Source organism: Mustela erminea, chromosome 18 (assembly GCF_009829155.1).
Source record: "Mustela erminea isolate mMusErm1 chromosome 18, mMusErm1.Pri, whole genome shotgun sequence".
In the NCBI taxonomy this organism is placed as follows: Eukaryota; Metazoa; Chordata; class Mammalia; order Carnivora; family Mustelidae; genus Mustela; species Mustela erminea.
This window is the reverse complement of record NC_045631.1, coordinates 21,621,361-21,635,904: the sequence shown is the minus strand read 5'-3', so window position 1 is coordinate 21,635,904 and position 14,544 is coordinate 21,621,361. Positions and strand designations below refer to the sequence as shown.

The window sequence follows — 14,544 nt, the reverse complement described above, 5'->3', positions numbered from 1 at the left end:
TTTTTTTTTTTTTTTTTTTAAAGATTTTATTTATTTATTTATTTTAGAGAGAGCAGGGGAGGAGCAGAGGGAGAGAATCTCAAGCAGACTCCCCACCGAATGCAGAGTCCAACATGGGTCTCAATCTCACCACCCTGAGATCATAGTCTGAGCAGGAATCAAGATCTGAGCCACCCAGGCACCCCTCAACATACCTTTACTGAAGGATGTAATTCAACCTGTAACACCTCATAAGCAGAATAAGCCAGGAGAAAAGGAAATTATTTGGAGGATTTTGCACAAAAAGTTGAGTTTATTTCTTCTTACAGTTCTAAGTTCTCCAGGAATTAATAAGATTCTTAGATTTTTTTTTTAAGACTTTATTTATTTGATAGAAGAGAGAGCACAAGCAGAAGGGAGAGGAACAAGCAGACTCCCTGCTGAGCAGGGAGCCCTATGTGGGGCTGGATCCCAGGATCTGAGATCATGACCTGAGCTGCTTAACTGACTGAGCCACCCAGGAGTCCCTAGCCTCGCATTTTTATATACGGCAAATTTTCTAGAAACACACCTCTGGTATGACCCTATTCAACTACCCCTTTTTGCATTCAAGGCCCAACCAAATTTTGTGCCTGCCTCATCTCCCTCCCCTTCGCCCCATCCCTTCCAAATGGAAAGAGGCTGTGGCTTTCAAGTCTCAGAGGCAAAGCCACCTCCTCCTACCGCTCGCCCTTCCCTGAACCCCTGCCTCTCCCGATTCTGCCTAGTGATACGGTTATTTGTGTACCCGTCTATGCTCCTCACCAAACTCCGCTCCTTGCGCCACAGGCAGGGCCACAAGACCTTATCAGTCCATGTGCCTGGAAAAAACCCAGGGAGGCTCCCTGAAGGAGGGGAGCTGGCCAACCACGGACTAAAACCCGCCTAGGCGTTTTCTTCCTAGAGACCCCGCTCAGTGGCTGTCACGGGCCGGCCTTGGGCAGAACGTCTCCAGGACGCGGTGGAATGAATGTGCAGACCACCCGGGGGCTCGGGATCCGAGGACACCGCCTTGGCTGGACGCCGCCACGAGGCGCGCAGCGGAGGAGTGGCTCCCGCGCAGCTCAGCGGACCCATCCCCCGCCGGAACGCCGCTGCCGCCGGAACCTTTGCGCCGCCAGGCCGGGCCCTAAGAGGCGAAGCACCCCCGGGCCGGAAGTCAGTGGAGGAAGATGGGACTGCGGGAACCCCGTGCTTTACCTGGAAGGATGAGCGTCGGTAGTCTGCTCGTGGCGGGAGGTAGGGTACCTGGAATGTTGGTTAATTTCCCGCCTGTCTTTAGCCTCTAGTCCTGGAGTACCCTCTTCCACAGGTCGCCCGTCCAGCCCTCCCTCCTGGAGTCTTGGCTGAGCTGACGGGGAGCCTCGATGCGACTGCGCTCTAAGAGGAGGGGTCCGCGGGCGGGCCTTTCCCCGACTGGGTGGCGGGCGGAGGGTTGAGATGCGAACCGCCGTCCGCTCACCTCAGGCTGTGGTATTTTCCGGTGGCCGCGGTGTCTGAGTGACTTCCCATTGGTTTTGCAGAATTGTTTCTTAAAAAAGATCTTATTTATTTACTTCACACGGAGAGAGATCGCAAGTAGGCAGAGAGGCAGGCAGAGTGGGAGAGGGGAAACCGTCTCCCTGCTGAGCAGAGAGCCCGATGCGGGGCTCGATGCCAGGACCCTGAGATCATGACCTGAGCCGAAGGCAGAGGCTTAACCCACTGAGCCAACCCGGCGCCCCCAGAATTATTTCTTAATGTGGTGTTTTGTTTTTCTGCTTGCGGAAACAGTCGTAGTAGAAATCTGGAAAAGTGTACCGGTGAGAACAAAAGCCGCCCGTTACATCCGCCACTCAGCTAAAACACGTCTTATAAACGTATACGATTTAATTTTATTTGGTTGCACCGCATAAGAAACTAGCGAAAATGGATGTGAAAATATTCCTAACGAGAGATACGAATTACACAAAGATTCCTCTAAAGTTAAAAATGTCAAAAACGTTTCAGCGGTGGAAATCATTGTCTTAAATACATGCTCTTTTTATAGGCATTAAGTAGGATTTCTAGGTCCTAAAACTTGGGACTTATCCACAAAATCAGAAGACCTCTCGCGAGTATGGTATACTACTTCTAAGATTATGAGAATGTCTCTGTCCCTTTCCGAGGGCTCTAGTCAAGCCACAACTAATCCTAAAAAGAAGTAGGACATTCCAGCTTACATTTTGCTGAATTTTCCTTTTAGGAAGGTGGCGATGTTTTCCAGTTCCATTAAGGTCATCCTTAATCCAGGCGCTACATAGTTCCTGCTGTTGGAAAAAATCCGATGCACCTAAGAAGATTACTCCCAATGCTGCTTTTTATGATGAAAATACAAAGGAACCTGGAAATGCACTTGACAAGCTCTTCTCTTCAGAACAGCAGGCTACCATCTTGCATGTGTTGAATACGGCATCTAATAAAGAACTTGAAGCTTTCAGGTTGCTTCGTGGAAGAAAATCCGTCAATATTATAGAGCACAGAGAGAAGTTTGGGCCATTTCAGAATTTGGAGAGTTTAATGAATGTGCCCTTGTTCCAGTATAAAACAGCCATTCAAGTTTGTAACTCCATTCTTTGTCCAGAGACTGGAGGGAAAAAAAGAAAGTTCCAGGACAACCGGCTCTTGAGAAAGCTCATCAAACCAGAAATAGAGAGAGAGAGATTTAAGGTATACTGTTTTTCTTTTAATTTTTTTTTTTTAAGATTTTATTTATTTGATGGAGAGAGATCACAAGTAGGCAGAGCAACAGGCACAGAGAGAGCAGGGAGCAGGCTGCCTGCTGAGCCGAGAGCCCGATGTGGGGCTCAATCCCAGGACCCTGAGATCATGACCTGAGCCAGAGGCTTAGCCCACTGAGTGACCCAGGTGCCCTGGTATACTGTTTTTTCTTAATATCTGTTATACTGCTCCCTACATATTGAGAATCTACTTTGCAAAGTACTATTCTGGGCAGCAGGACAGCTTATAGTTTAGTTGGTATGTGATCAGTACAGATGAATGAGATGGGGAGAGAGTGAATGGGCCGTCGAAAGGACAGAGAACCATGGGCTGTGCCTGTTTGGGGAAAGTTGACCAAAACCTAGATCTTAGAGAAGGAGAATGAGGCTCATTGGAGGAGGCAGGCATTCTAGGAAGAACAATTGTAGAGAAACAGGTTTGTGCAAGATTTATTGAAGAGGAATTGAGGAACTACTTATGTCTATCAAGAGGGTTATATTGAGATTAAGATACAAAGAGGGTTATGACCAAGGAGTGACTTCAGAACATTATACTGGTCTTTCCAGCAGGATTTAAAGTTATTTTCTTTAAAGTTTCTTTAAAGTTCTGTTCCCCCTTTGAAAAGGCATTCTACAAGCAAATCCTTTTCAGTGTTGTCTTAAAAAACAAATATTAGAATTACTTGGCACATCAAACATTAAACCTTGGAGGAGGAGGTTAGGTCCTGTGTAGCAATACGTGATAAAATATTCTCTCATTGCGTACCAATAGTAAGCACATTTTTTCTCTGGACCAGTGGTTCTCAGTTTTGGGAAGATTATGGACACTTTCGGAAAACCTGATGAAAGCTAAGGACCCTCTTTTCAGAAAAACAACCAAAAAAGCACATTTACATAGAATATTGCATACATTTTCAGAGGACATATAGGTTTCATGAAATCCATTCATGGACTACAGATAGAACAACTTCTGCAGTTGATCTGGAACATATTTGAACCAAAATTTTCAGGGTTTGGATTTCTGTTCCGATTTGGCTACAAGTACTATTTATAGTCATTATAGTAGAGTTGCAACGTTTCTACAGGGATGGGTTCTAAAGTCATTTTGTATATGATGAGAACAATTATACTGACTTCCAAATAAAGTATGTTCTTTTCCTCAAATCTCTTGCCCATGAAGTACCATGTGTAATCTGGTTTGTAATTCTTATGTACACTAAAGCTTGAGAATCATTGAACTCAGGAATCAAAAGAAGGCCTGTATTTTGTAGATGTTTGGGCATCCAAACTAGCCTGCGTTTAATGGATATTTTATCCATTCCCTAGCAGTGAAAGGAAGATGGGTATAGAATTATAAAATGTTCCTGCTTGTGTGCCTTTGTATCTACAGAGCACAGTAATTTATTTATCCGTACAACTGAATGAACTGTGTGAGGGTACAGAGATGCTGTTGTACTCTTACCTCCAGCCTCGGCAGAGTTAAATCCGCATATCCAACTATCTATTACACATTTCCCCTTAGAAGCCCTATAGGAAACCTGAATACAGTATGTTAAAAAAACTCCTCTTCCCCTACTTTCCCAAGTTGATTGCTTCCTATCATCATCTTGATTAATGTCTCAATATTAATACTGCATTAAAAGTGGGCTTACCCTAAGCTCTCCCATCCCTGCATAGCAGTTCTACTGGCATTATATCCGACCTGTTTCTTGTCCTCATCATCACTGTCTTTGATTCTTAATGCTTTGTCACATAACAGGCACCTAATAGATACCTTCCTCTAGTCTAGCCTTCTGTGGTCCATCTTCCACACAGCGGTCAGTGATGGTTCTGAAATGTAAATCTCGTTTTGTGTCTGAATGTTAGTTGTATGCTTTGATGGCTTCCTGCAGCTCTCAGGATAAAGTAAGGTACTTTTGCAAATACCTGTTTACCCCTCCGCATCTTTCCCGTTTGCACACTTTATTCCAGGGCCTGCGTGTGTGAAGTGTCACACACATCTTTCCCGCCTATCTGGGTGGACACCCGGGGAAATCACTTCCCACTTACACTTACTCATTCTCCTAGTCCTTTAGGAAGTCTTCCCAGACCATGTCTTCTCCTGATGGTGTGACTGTTGTGTGGTGGCATTTCTTACAATGTATGGCCATGTTCCTTGTTCCAGCAACACTGGAATATTTGAATGCCTACTTTGGGCTGGGTAAAGGTTCTTTGTCTTTAAACTGACTGCTACTGGTTATCTTTTAGTAATAATTATTCCGGGGGGTTCCTGGATGGCTCAGTCATGATTCCAGGGTCCTGGGATCGGGGCCTAGTTTGGGCTCCTTGTTCGGCAGGGAGCCTGCTTCTCTCTCTCTCTGCCCCCCACTCATGCTATTTCAAATAAATAAATAGTCTTTAAAAAAATTATTATTATTCCTTAACAATTCTCAGTTCATAAAGTAGAAGTATACTTCTTTGTTTTAAAGATTTATGAATTTATTTTAGAGTGCAACCTCAGGGTAGGGGCAGAGGGAGAAAAGGCCTTTTTTTTTTTTTTTTATTTATTTGACACAGAGAGATCACAAGTGGGCAGGCAAGCAGAGAGAGAGAGAGGAGGAAGCAGGCTCCCCGCGGAGCAGAGAGCCCAATGCGGGACTCAATCCCAGGACCCTGAGATCATGACCCAAGCCGAAGGCAGAGGCTTAACCCACTGAGCCACCCAGGTGCCCCATTTTTTTTTTTTTTTTTTAAGATTTTATTTATCTATTTGACAGACAGAGGTCACAAGTAGGCAGAGAGGCAGGCAGAGAGAGAGAGATGGGGAAACAGGCTCCCTGTGGAACAGAGAGCCTGATGCGGGGTTTGATCCCGGGACCCTGGGATCATGACCTGAGCGGAAGGCAGAGGCTTTAACCCATTGATCCACCCAGGTGCCCCCAGGAGAGAAGGTCTTAAGCAGACTCCATATGAGCTCCACATGGAGCCTGGCATGGGGCTTGATTTCATGACCCCGAGATCACAACATGAACTGAAACTGGGAATCAGATGCTCAACCAACTGAGCCACTCTGGCTCCCCGGTATAATTCTATTACGTAAACTGATTTGGCATTCTGAGTTTATAGCTTAAATTTTGCATATGTTAAAATGTTTACACTTGTGATTAAACCAGCCTTTTTGTTATAGGCAGTTAATAGTATCGTATCCATCGTTTTTGGAACTCGAAGAGTTGCCTGGACTCACGTGGATCGTAAACTGGCAGTGCTGGACTGGCAGCAGAATGAGTGCTGCCAGCTGATGAAAGGAACGTACATATCATCTGTCTATTTACAAGAGGTAAAGCAACTGCACCTCCAAATTCCTCCCTGCTAGAACTCCTCGTGTAGTTTAATCTTCTCGTTCTAAAGGGAATGGAATACAGTACTGCAGATGGATTTCCCTTGGCTGCTTATTACTCCCCCATTCCTTTTTTTAAGATTTTATTTATTTGTTTGACAGAGAAAGGGGGAGAGAACACGAGAGATGGTGCAAGCAGAGGCAGTGGCAGGCAGAGGGAGAGGGAAAAGCAGACCTTCCGCTGAGCACGGAGCTTGATGTGGGGCTTAATCCCAGGACCCTGGGATCATGATTGAGTGGAAGGGAGACGCTTAACCAACTGAGCCACCCAGGCGCCCCTACTCACCCATTCCTATCATGTTTTTCATCACCTATGATTTTTAAAAAATTGAATCTTCATTTAGTTCATGAAATACCTTAATGTATCAAAGGCAGATACTGAGAAAACTGATGGTAAAATACATTATTCTAATGTTATAGAACTTCAGCACTATATTTACAAAGCTTATTTTTAATTCTTTAAGAAAAGATTTATTTATTTATTCATTTGAGATAGAGAGCACGAACAGTGGGGAGAGGCAGAGGGAGAGAGGCCGATGCAAGGCTTTGACCCAGGACCCTGGGATCAAGACCTGAGCCAAAGGCAGATGCTTAACTGTCTGAGCTACCCAGGCACCCCTTATTTATTGATTTTAGTGAAGGGAGCATAAAGGGAGAGGGAGAGGGCACCTGGGTGGCTCAGTGGGTTAAGCCTCTGCCTTCAGCTCAGGTCATGGTCTCAGGTTCCTGGGATTGAGCCCCACATCGGGCTCTTTGCTCAGCAGGGAGCCTGCCTCCCTCTCCCCCTCTGCCTGCCTCTCTGCCTATTTGTGATCTCTCTCTGTCAAATAAATTAAAAAAAGAAAAAAAGGGAGAGGGAGAGAATCCTCAGGCTGATTCCCTGCTGCGCACGGAGCCAGACATGGGGCTTGATTCCAGGACCCTGAGATGCTGACCTGAGCTGTAATCAAGAGTCAGACACTTAACTGACTGAGCCACCCAGGTGCCCCTCAGCTTATTTTTCAAAATGCTTCACTAATTGTCTCATTTGAGTCCTCAGAACGTTGTGAGATGGGTAATAATTACCATCCTGATTACACATATGAAAACTGGTATAATCAATCAAGCATCTGACAGGATTAGTCAGGTAGTCAGTTGAAGATCAGGATTGCGGGCTAGGCCTTCATTTTTTTTTTTTTTTTTTTCTTAAGTAGGCTCTGCATCCTGCATCCTGCTCTGGAGCCCAGCATAGGGGTTGAACTAAAAACTCTGAGGTCAAGACCTGAGCTGAGATTGAGTTGGACACTCAACCGACTGAGCTACTCAGGCGCCCCTGATCGTAGGCTAGGTATTCTAATCCTATGCTCTACCCTAGACATTTTCAAAAGGTTACTAAATGTTTTAAGTTGTCTGATCTTAATATAGATTTAGAAATTATGAAGCCCATTTTCAAGATGAAGAAACTAGTATGTGGGAGGACTGAATGATCTGCCTTAGCTCAGCTTATTCCTGATAGAACCAGGGCAGAACTTGACTCCTGACTCTCCATAAAATGAAGATTTTTCAGTTACTTCAAAACGGTCAGTTGCAGGGGTGCCTGGGTGGCTCAGTCGGTTAAGCGACTGCCTTCAGCTCATGTCATGATCCCAGAGTCCTGGGATCAAGTCCCGCATCCGGCTCCCTGCTCAACAGAGAGCCTGTTTCTTCCTCTCCATCTGCCTGCAGCTCTGCCTGCTTGTGATCTCTCTCTGTCAAATAAATAAAATCTTTAAAAAACAAAACCAAAACAAACCCAAAAAACTGTCAGTAGCAGTATAAAGTAAGTTACATATTTTTAAAAAGAAATGGGAGAGGGGACTGAAACAACAAAACTTAATGAATTATTTCTTTTCACTTTTTTTTTTTTTTTTTTTTTTAAGATTTCTTCAGTCATTTCAAAGATGCCTAAAGCTGACTTCTATGTTCTGGAAAAAATCGGGTTTTCAATTCAGAACTCATCTCGGTTTCCTGTAGTGTTACATTTTCATATCATGGAAGCCATGCTGTATGCCTTATTAAACAAAACCTTTGCCCAGGATGGCCAGCATCAGGTGCTAAGCATGAATCGAAATGGAGTGGGGAAGCACTTTGAACTGATGATTGGGGACACACGGACTAGTGGAAAAGAGCTGGTGAAGCAGTTCCTCTCAGAGTCTGTTCTGAAGGAGCAGCCTCGGGTAGTCTTCCCTCCTGAGAAGATTGTCCTCTACAGACAGATGTTTTCATCTACCGAACAGCACAGAGCAGAAGAGTTGTATGACTCATTATTGCAAGCTGTTGCCTTCTATGAATTAGCAGTTTTTGACACTGAACCTTAAAATGCTGAGGTTAAATAAAGAGCTCTAAGGTTATATTAATTTATATTTATTAGCCCTAAAGCTGTACAGCCAACTGTTTTCAACATCCACGTTTATGGAGAAGAAAATATGTTTGTATTTAAAGTCAGACTTTCGGGGCGCCTGGGTGGCTCAGTGGGTTAAGCTGCTGCCTTCGGCTCAGGTCATGATCTCAGGGTCCTGGGATCTAGTCCCGCATCGGGCTCTCTGCTCAGCAGGGAGCCTGCTTCCCTCTCTCTCTCTCTGCCTGCCTCTCCATCTACTTGTGATTTCTCTCTGTCAAATAAATAAATAAAATCTTTAAAAATAAATAAATAAATAAATAAATAAATAAAGTCAGACTTTCGACTGTTGAATTGTTCACACAGTAATAAGCTAAATCAATAAATATCTTAGGAGATTCTGTGCCTTTTGGGTGTAAGGGTTAAATAGTAAGATGCCCCCTAAACAGCCAAAGCAAGAACGCTGAAAAGCAGATTCCATCCCATACCAATGGTCTGCATCATTCTGTTATTAGTAGAGAGTAATGATTTTTCTGGGGTGGTGCTCATTATGGGAATAATGCTAAATATAATCAAGAACACAACTTATGAAATCATCTTAATTCTGTAAGTAGCATATGGTTTGATGTATTGCTTTCAAAGGGTGATTTTCATCAGTTCAGTTTTATCAGCCCAGAACAAAGAAGGTTTGTCTAATACATTCTTTTTTTTCCCCCCACTTTGAAATATTTTACTTGGACAGAACATCTTTTTTTTTTTTTAAGACTTCGCTCATTTACTCAACAGAGCAGAGAGAGAGATCACAAATAGGCAGAGAGGCAGACAGAGAGAGTGGGGGAAGCAGGCTCCCTGTTGAGCAGAGAGCCCAGTGTGGGGCTCGCCCAAGACAGAGGTTTAACCCACTGAGCTACCCAGGCGCCCCTGGACAGACCATCTTTTTAAAAAAGATTTATTTGAGAGAGAGAGAATGAGTATGTGGGGGCAGGGGTACAGAGGGAGACGGAAGAGAGAATCCCAAGCAGACTCCATGCAGAGCTCCAAGCCTGATGCTGTGCTCCACCCCAAGATGCTGAGACCACGACCTGAGCTGAAACCAAGGATCAGGTGCTTAACTGACTGCACCACCCAGGTACCCCTAGATAGGCCACCTTTTGAGAAAAGTAGCACGTAATTTTTTCACATCTCACATTTTCCAGTATTACATTTGCCTCAGTTCAGGCCCTCATTATATTTTAGCAGTCCTGAACCCAAGTGTATGATGTCAAAGCTTTATGTCCTTCCTTTAATCTACAGAGTGAAATATGTTTGTTAGAAAAACTTTTGAATAATCCAATATGTGAAATAAGGGGGGATAGGAGGTTGGGTGAGCCTGGTGGTGGGTATTGAAGAGGATACATACTGCATGGAGCACTGGGTGTGGTGCATAAACAATGAATCTTGGAACACTGAAAAATTAAAAAAAAAAAAGTGAAATAAGTAGAAGTCCTTTCTTCCAGCACTTCCCATCTCCCTAGGGATGCAGCCTAGACTTACTGCCATTCACTTGGAAATGTCTACGTTTACATACATGATTGTATGCAAACATTTTTACCTTGGATATGTTGTAGTATCTCAAACTATCTCAAATAATCCTCTTTCCTTCAAATTGCCTCCTTTGCCATTGTTCTATAATTTGATAAACAACTTCACCAACCATCCAGTGGTTCCTGCCAGATATGTGGCATTCTACCTCCCACATATTTCTGGAAAGAGCTTTAAAGTGAAAAATGTGTTCATTGTAGACATTTATAGGATAAGTACTGAATAAGCCATCAGAATTTGCTTACTTTTTAAAAAAGATTTATTTATTTGACAGAGATCACAAGTAGGCAGAGAGGCAGGCAGAGAGAGAGAGGGAAGCAGGCTCCCTGCTGAGCAGAGAGCCCGATGTGGGACTCGATTCCAGGACTCTGGGATGATGACCTGAGCCGAAGGCAGAGGCTTAACCCACTGAGCCACCCAGGCGCCCCCAGAATTTGCTTACTTTATCTTAAAAGTGAATTTAAATCTTATAGGATTTTATCACCTTTAAGAATTCATAATTTTGGGGGCGTCAGGGTGGCACAGTTCATTAAGCATCTGACTTGGTTTTAGCTCATGATCTCGTGATCTCAGGGTTGTGAGACTGAGCCCCACTTTGGACTCTGCGCTCAGGGTGGAATCTGCTTGAGATTCTCTCTCCTTCTCTCTACCCCTCCAGCTTGTGCGCTCTCTCTTTCAAATAAACCTTTGGGGCACCTGGGTGGCTCAGTTGGTTAAACATCTGCCTTTCGTTCAGGTCATGATCCTGGGATTGAGCCCCAGGTCTCCCTCTCCTGATGCCCCTGCTCATGTTCTCTTTCTCTGTCAAATAAATTTAAAAAAAATAAAATTCCCCCCAAATGATGTTAAACCTACAAGAAAATCTTCTTTTTTTTTTTTTTTTAAAGATTTTATTTATTTATTTAACAGACAGAGGTCACAAGTAAGCAGAGAGGCAGAGAGAGAGGAGAAAGCAGGCTCCCCGCTGAGCAGAGAGCCCGATGCGGGGCTCCATCCCAGGACCCCTGAGATCATGACCTGAGCCGAAGGCAGACGCTTTAATCCACTGAGCCACCCAGGTGCCCCATCTACAAGAAAATCTTAAATGTGTCCCTATTAACGAAGAAAATATCCCCATTGTTTCTTGATTTTTGATCTTCTTAAATAAAATTCTAACGTTAGCTTATTTTACTCTATTACCAGAATTTTCTTTTTTTTTTTTTTTTTAAGATTTTATTTATTTATTTGACAGAGAGAAATCACAAGTAGATGGAAAGGCAGGCAGAGAGAGAGAGAGAGGGAAGAGACTCAGCCCGATGCAGGACTCGATCCCAGGACCCTGAGATCATGACCTGAGCCAAAGGCAGCGGCTTAACCCACTGAGCCACCCATGCGCCCTATTACCAGAATTTTCTAATGATAAAACCAAATTAATAGGTAAGTGCTCTGCAAATAGTGAATGCTAGTATGCAATAGAAGAAAATCCACATACTTAAAAAAAAAAAACACCCACAGAACTTCTGATCTATTCTTTAGTACGAGGACAAAACCTGTAAGATACAGCCTATATCCAAACCTATAAAATATCCATATTTACCCAGATAACTACATCTGGACCACCTATTTAAGCTTTTACCTTTAATTAAATCAATATACTATCAACAAAAAAGTAGACTGAACAAATAAGAGGTAAAAACATATCTTCATACACATTTGTAAACAGATACACATTAGTATTTTCCATCTGTACAAAATTAGGATCCTTACCTTTGAGATAAATATGTAACTCGCCAGATAAAGTAACTTAACTGAATTCAAGGCTAGTACATATATAAATACTTGAAACTATTTTCAGATATACCTGATTATATGATTGCAAAAATGATTTTAAGTGAAATGTGGAATTTTAAAATCTTGTAATTAAAAAATACATAGTTTCTCCCAAAAAACAACCTTAAGTGGAAATGATTATGATGTAGAAAGTCCATCGAAGAATCCTCTTTTCTTACAATTTTAATGAATAGCAGTTTGTCCAAAATAGATATATTAACATCATTAATATCTTTATGAAATAAAACATCACTGATATAAAAATATAAGAAAAATGTACAAGGCAAATGATGTGAGTTGGCAAAATATACAAAATATCACATATGTATGGTTGCTAAAAATATCTATGAAAACGACAATTCATAATCTTGTTTTCACTTTGTAAACATTCAATGATTCAATGGCAAAATACACTGGAGGAATACACTAAAAATAAATTTATCTAGAAGATGGTACTTTTTGAAAAATGAAGCATAATTTCTTACCTAGGAAGTTTTTACATAATTTTGTACTGTAGGAACTTGATTACCACCTGGATGATTCATATATACAACTTGTCAGAGTACTGACGGGTGGGTGGGAGGGAGGTGGATTAAAGGTAACGGGAAAGAGAAAAATTATGGATTAATTTAATAATGAAACATGTTTAGAAATATAGTGAATTCTACTTTCTAGAAGCAACTCACATGCAAAATACAACAAAGCTAACTCAAATAATACAAAAAATTTCAGAAAAAAAAAATACCACAATCATAAATACAATTTGGAACTCAAACTTTTTCATTTTAAATATCTGAACACAAATAAAAAAATATACAAACAGTCCGTTTTAAATGTACATTAAGAAAAATTCTTCCATGAAAATCAATATAAAATGTATTTTGAGGAACATAATAATCTGTACAAGGCATTATTAATATGGAATATTAAGGGAAGCCAGCTGCCAAAGTGTTCACAGTCTCTTTCGAAATGTTAAGATGAATACCTTCAAGATAGTGTAGGAACCTGTCAAAATTACAAGGAGAAATTCAAATTTAACCATCAGATGAGAATATTTATTAATCTTGAAATAGCTGTCTACAGTGTTATTTATATAGAGCTTTTTTACCTTCTTTTACTTTTTCCTTGTTCTTTTAGCTTCTCAGTTTTACAAATGTTCCGAAGAGCTGGCAAGTACTCAGTTATACTAGCTTGTCTGTTACCCAGGTTCAGAAGGGATCGGCTAGAAAATACACTTTTAATGACTGCTATCCTCTTCCAGGCACTGCTGTAAATGAAAAGTAGTTCATTACTTTGGATTTTTTACTGTCCAAGAGAAATGCAACAGTCCCGATCACAACCAGCTACTGGTTTCTGCTGCTTTTTGCTTCTGGTCTAGATGAGATCAACCAGGTTAACTTCCTATATTACTTTCAACGCATCACTCTCATACCAAAAAGAACCTAGAATGGCTACCTGCTTTCTGCCCCAGCAAATCAAAACTCCATTCTCTGTCATTCAGGAGTCTTCTAATCTCTCTCATTTTTCTTCCCAGCAATCAGGCTGGTCTCCCTGTCTTATTAGAAGGTAGACTATTAATATTAAGGGTTTACCATAATCAATAGAGCCCAGCACTTCAAAATTAGTAAAAAGAAACTAACAGTTTCCTCTTTATCATTTATTATTATTTTTTATCATTTATTATTGAAAAATCAAAAGTAAAAGGAAGACTTACTCTACATTAGCCACCGACTGACTGAAGTATACGTTGCTGCGCTTCTGTGGAACATGAAGAGTAAGCTCCTTTGTTGGATCTCTTCCTGATTTCTTGCAAGAATTCAAGGTTTCCAGTGCTTTTGAAATAGTAGACGAACACTTAGTAAAGCTGAGAGCTTCAACAGCTGCCTTTAATTCTCCAGAGCTCCGAGAAGTCCATCCATCACTGGTTTCCAGACTAAACTCATCACAGAGTCCACTTTTCACATTTGTCCAACTGAAGTCATTTTGACCAAATTCCTTTTGATCTCCTACATCAGTTAAAACGGCATCTAAGTAGGACATGTTATCCAGGAACTCAGTGAGGGAATTTAAACACTGAGAAACAAGGGCAGAACGTTTCTTTTCTGCCGGTGTTTTAGGTGGACAAGGAACAGATTTCGTGTTAGACTCTACACATCGGTTCAGTTTCTTTGTCTCTGGATTGCTTTCTTTATCTCTCACTTTGCTTTCTTCTGAATTTGAGGAGGAAGATAGAGGGGAAAGGCTAAGAAATTCATTAGAGAACGTCAACTCAGTGTCAAATAAGTCACTATCATCTAGAGTTACTATCTTTTTCTTTTTCTTCTTTTTTTGTGTCTTTTTCAATGGTTTCTCTTCTTCAGAATGTTTCCAAGCAAGACATTTCATATTTTTTGTTGCTGCACTGGTGTCCACACTTACTGATGAACCATAATAGTCTTCTGTTTCTGGAATGATATTAACAGGCAGTGGTAGAATGAACTCAAGATTACTATATAAGAAATCAACTTTCTGCATTCGGAATTCTGTAAGAAGCTGGATGAACTGATGCCATTCTTCCTTTGTTCTGATTTTGTGCTGAAAAACAATTTTGAGTGAAGAAGTGTTAGAACGCAGTCTGAACATTTTTCTACCTATATGAATACAGTGGCATCCTTATTCTATCTGAA

General features: G+C 41.7%; 2 protein-coding genes across 5 annotated transcripts in view; one reads left to right on the top strand and one right to left on the bottom strand.

The window, feature by feature from the left end:
• Positions 1-14,544, top strand: part of TEFM (transcription elongation factor, mitochondrial) — a 44,003-nt gene that overhangs the window by 17,316 nt on the left and 12,143 nt on the right. The window contains exons 3-6 of one of the 2 annotated variants that reach the window (XM_032319614.1): positions 908-1,257; positions 2,243-2,706; positions 5,923-6,072; positions 8,031-8,591. In XM_032319614.1, the coding sequence (XP_032175505.1) occupies positions 1,191-1,257; positions 2,243-2,706; positions 5,923-6,072; positions 8,031-8,468 (1,119 nt within the window). In that variant the 5' untranslated portion in view covers positions 908-1,190 and the 3' untranslated portion in view covers positions 8,469-8,591. Of the gene's footprint in view, positions 1-907; positions 1,258-2,242; positions 2,707-5,922; positions 6,073-8,030; positions 8,592-14,544 lie in introns of those variants that run through there. The other variant, XM_032319615.1, reaches the window with a different exon arrangement.
• ATAD5 (ATPase family AAA domain containing 5) overlaps positions 7,849-14,544 on the bottom strand; it is a 51,262-nt gene continuing 44,566 nt past the window's right edge. The window contains exons 21-23 of one of the 3 annotated variants that reach the window (XM_032319601.1): positions 13,593-14,452; positions 12,987-13,145; positions 11,732-12,883 (exon numbers count right to left, since the gene is read on the bottom strand). In XM_032319601.1, coding sequence (XP_032175492.1) covers positions 12,805-12,883; positions 12,987-13,145; positions 13,593-14,452 — 1,098 coding nt within the window. In that variant the 3' untranslated portion in view covers positions 11,732-12,804. Of the gene's footprint in view, positions 7,878-11,731; positions 12,884-12,986; positions 13,146-13,592; positions 14,453-14,544 lie in introns of those variants that run through there. The other 2 variants (XM_032319603.1, XM_032319604.1) reach the window with 2 other exon arrangements.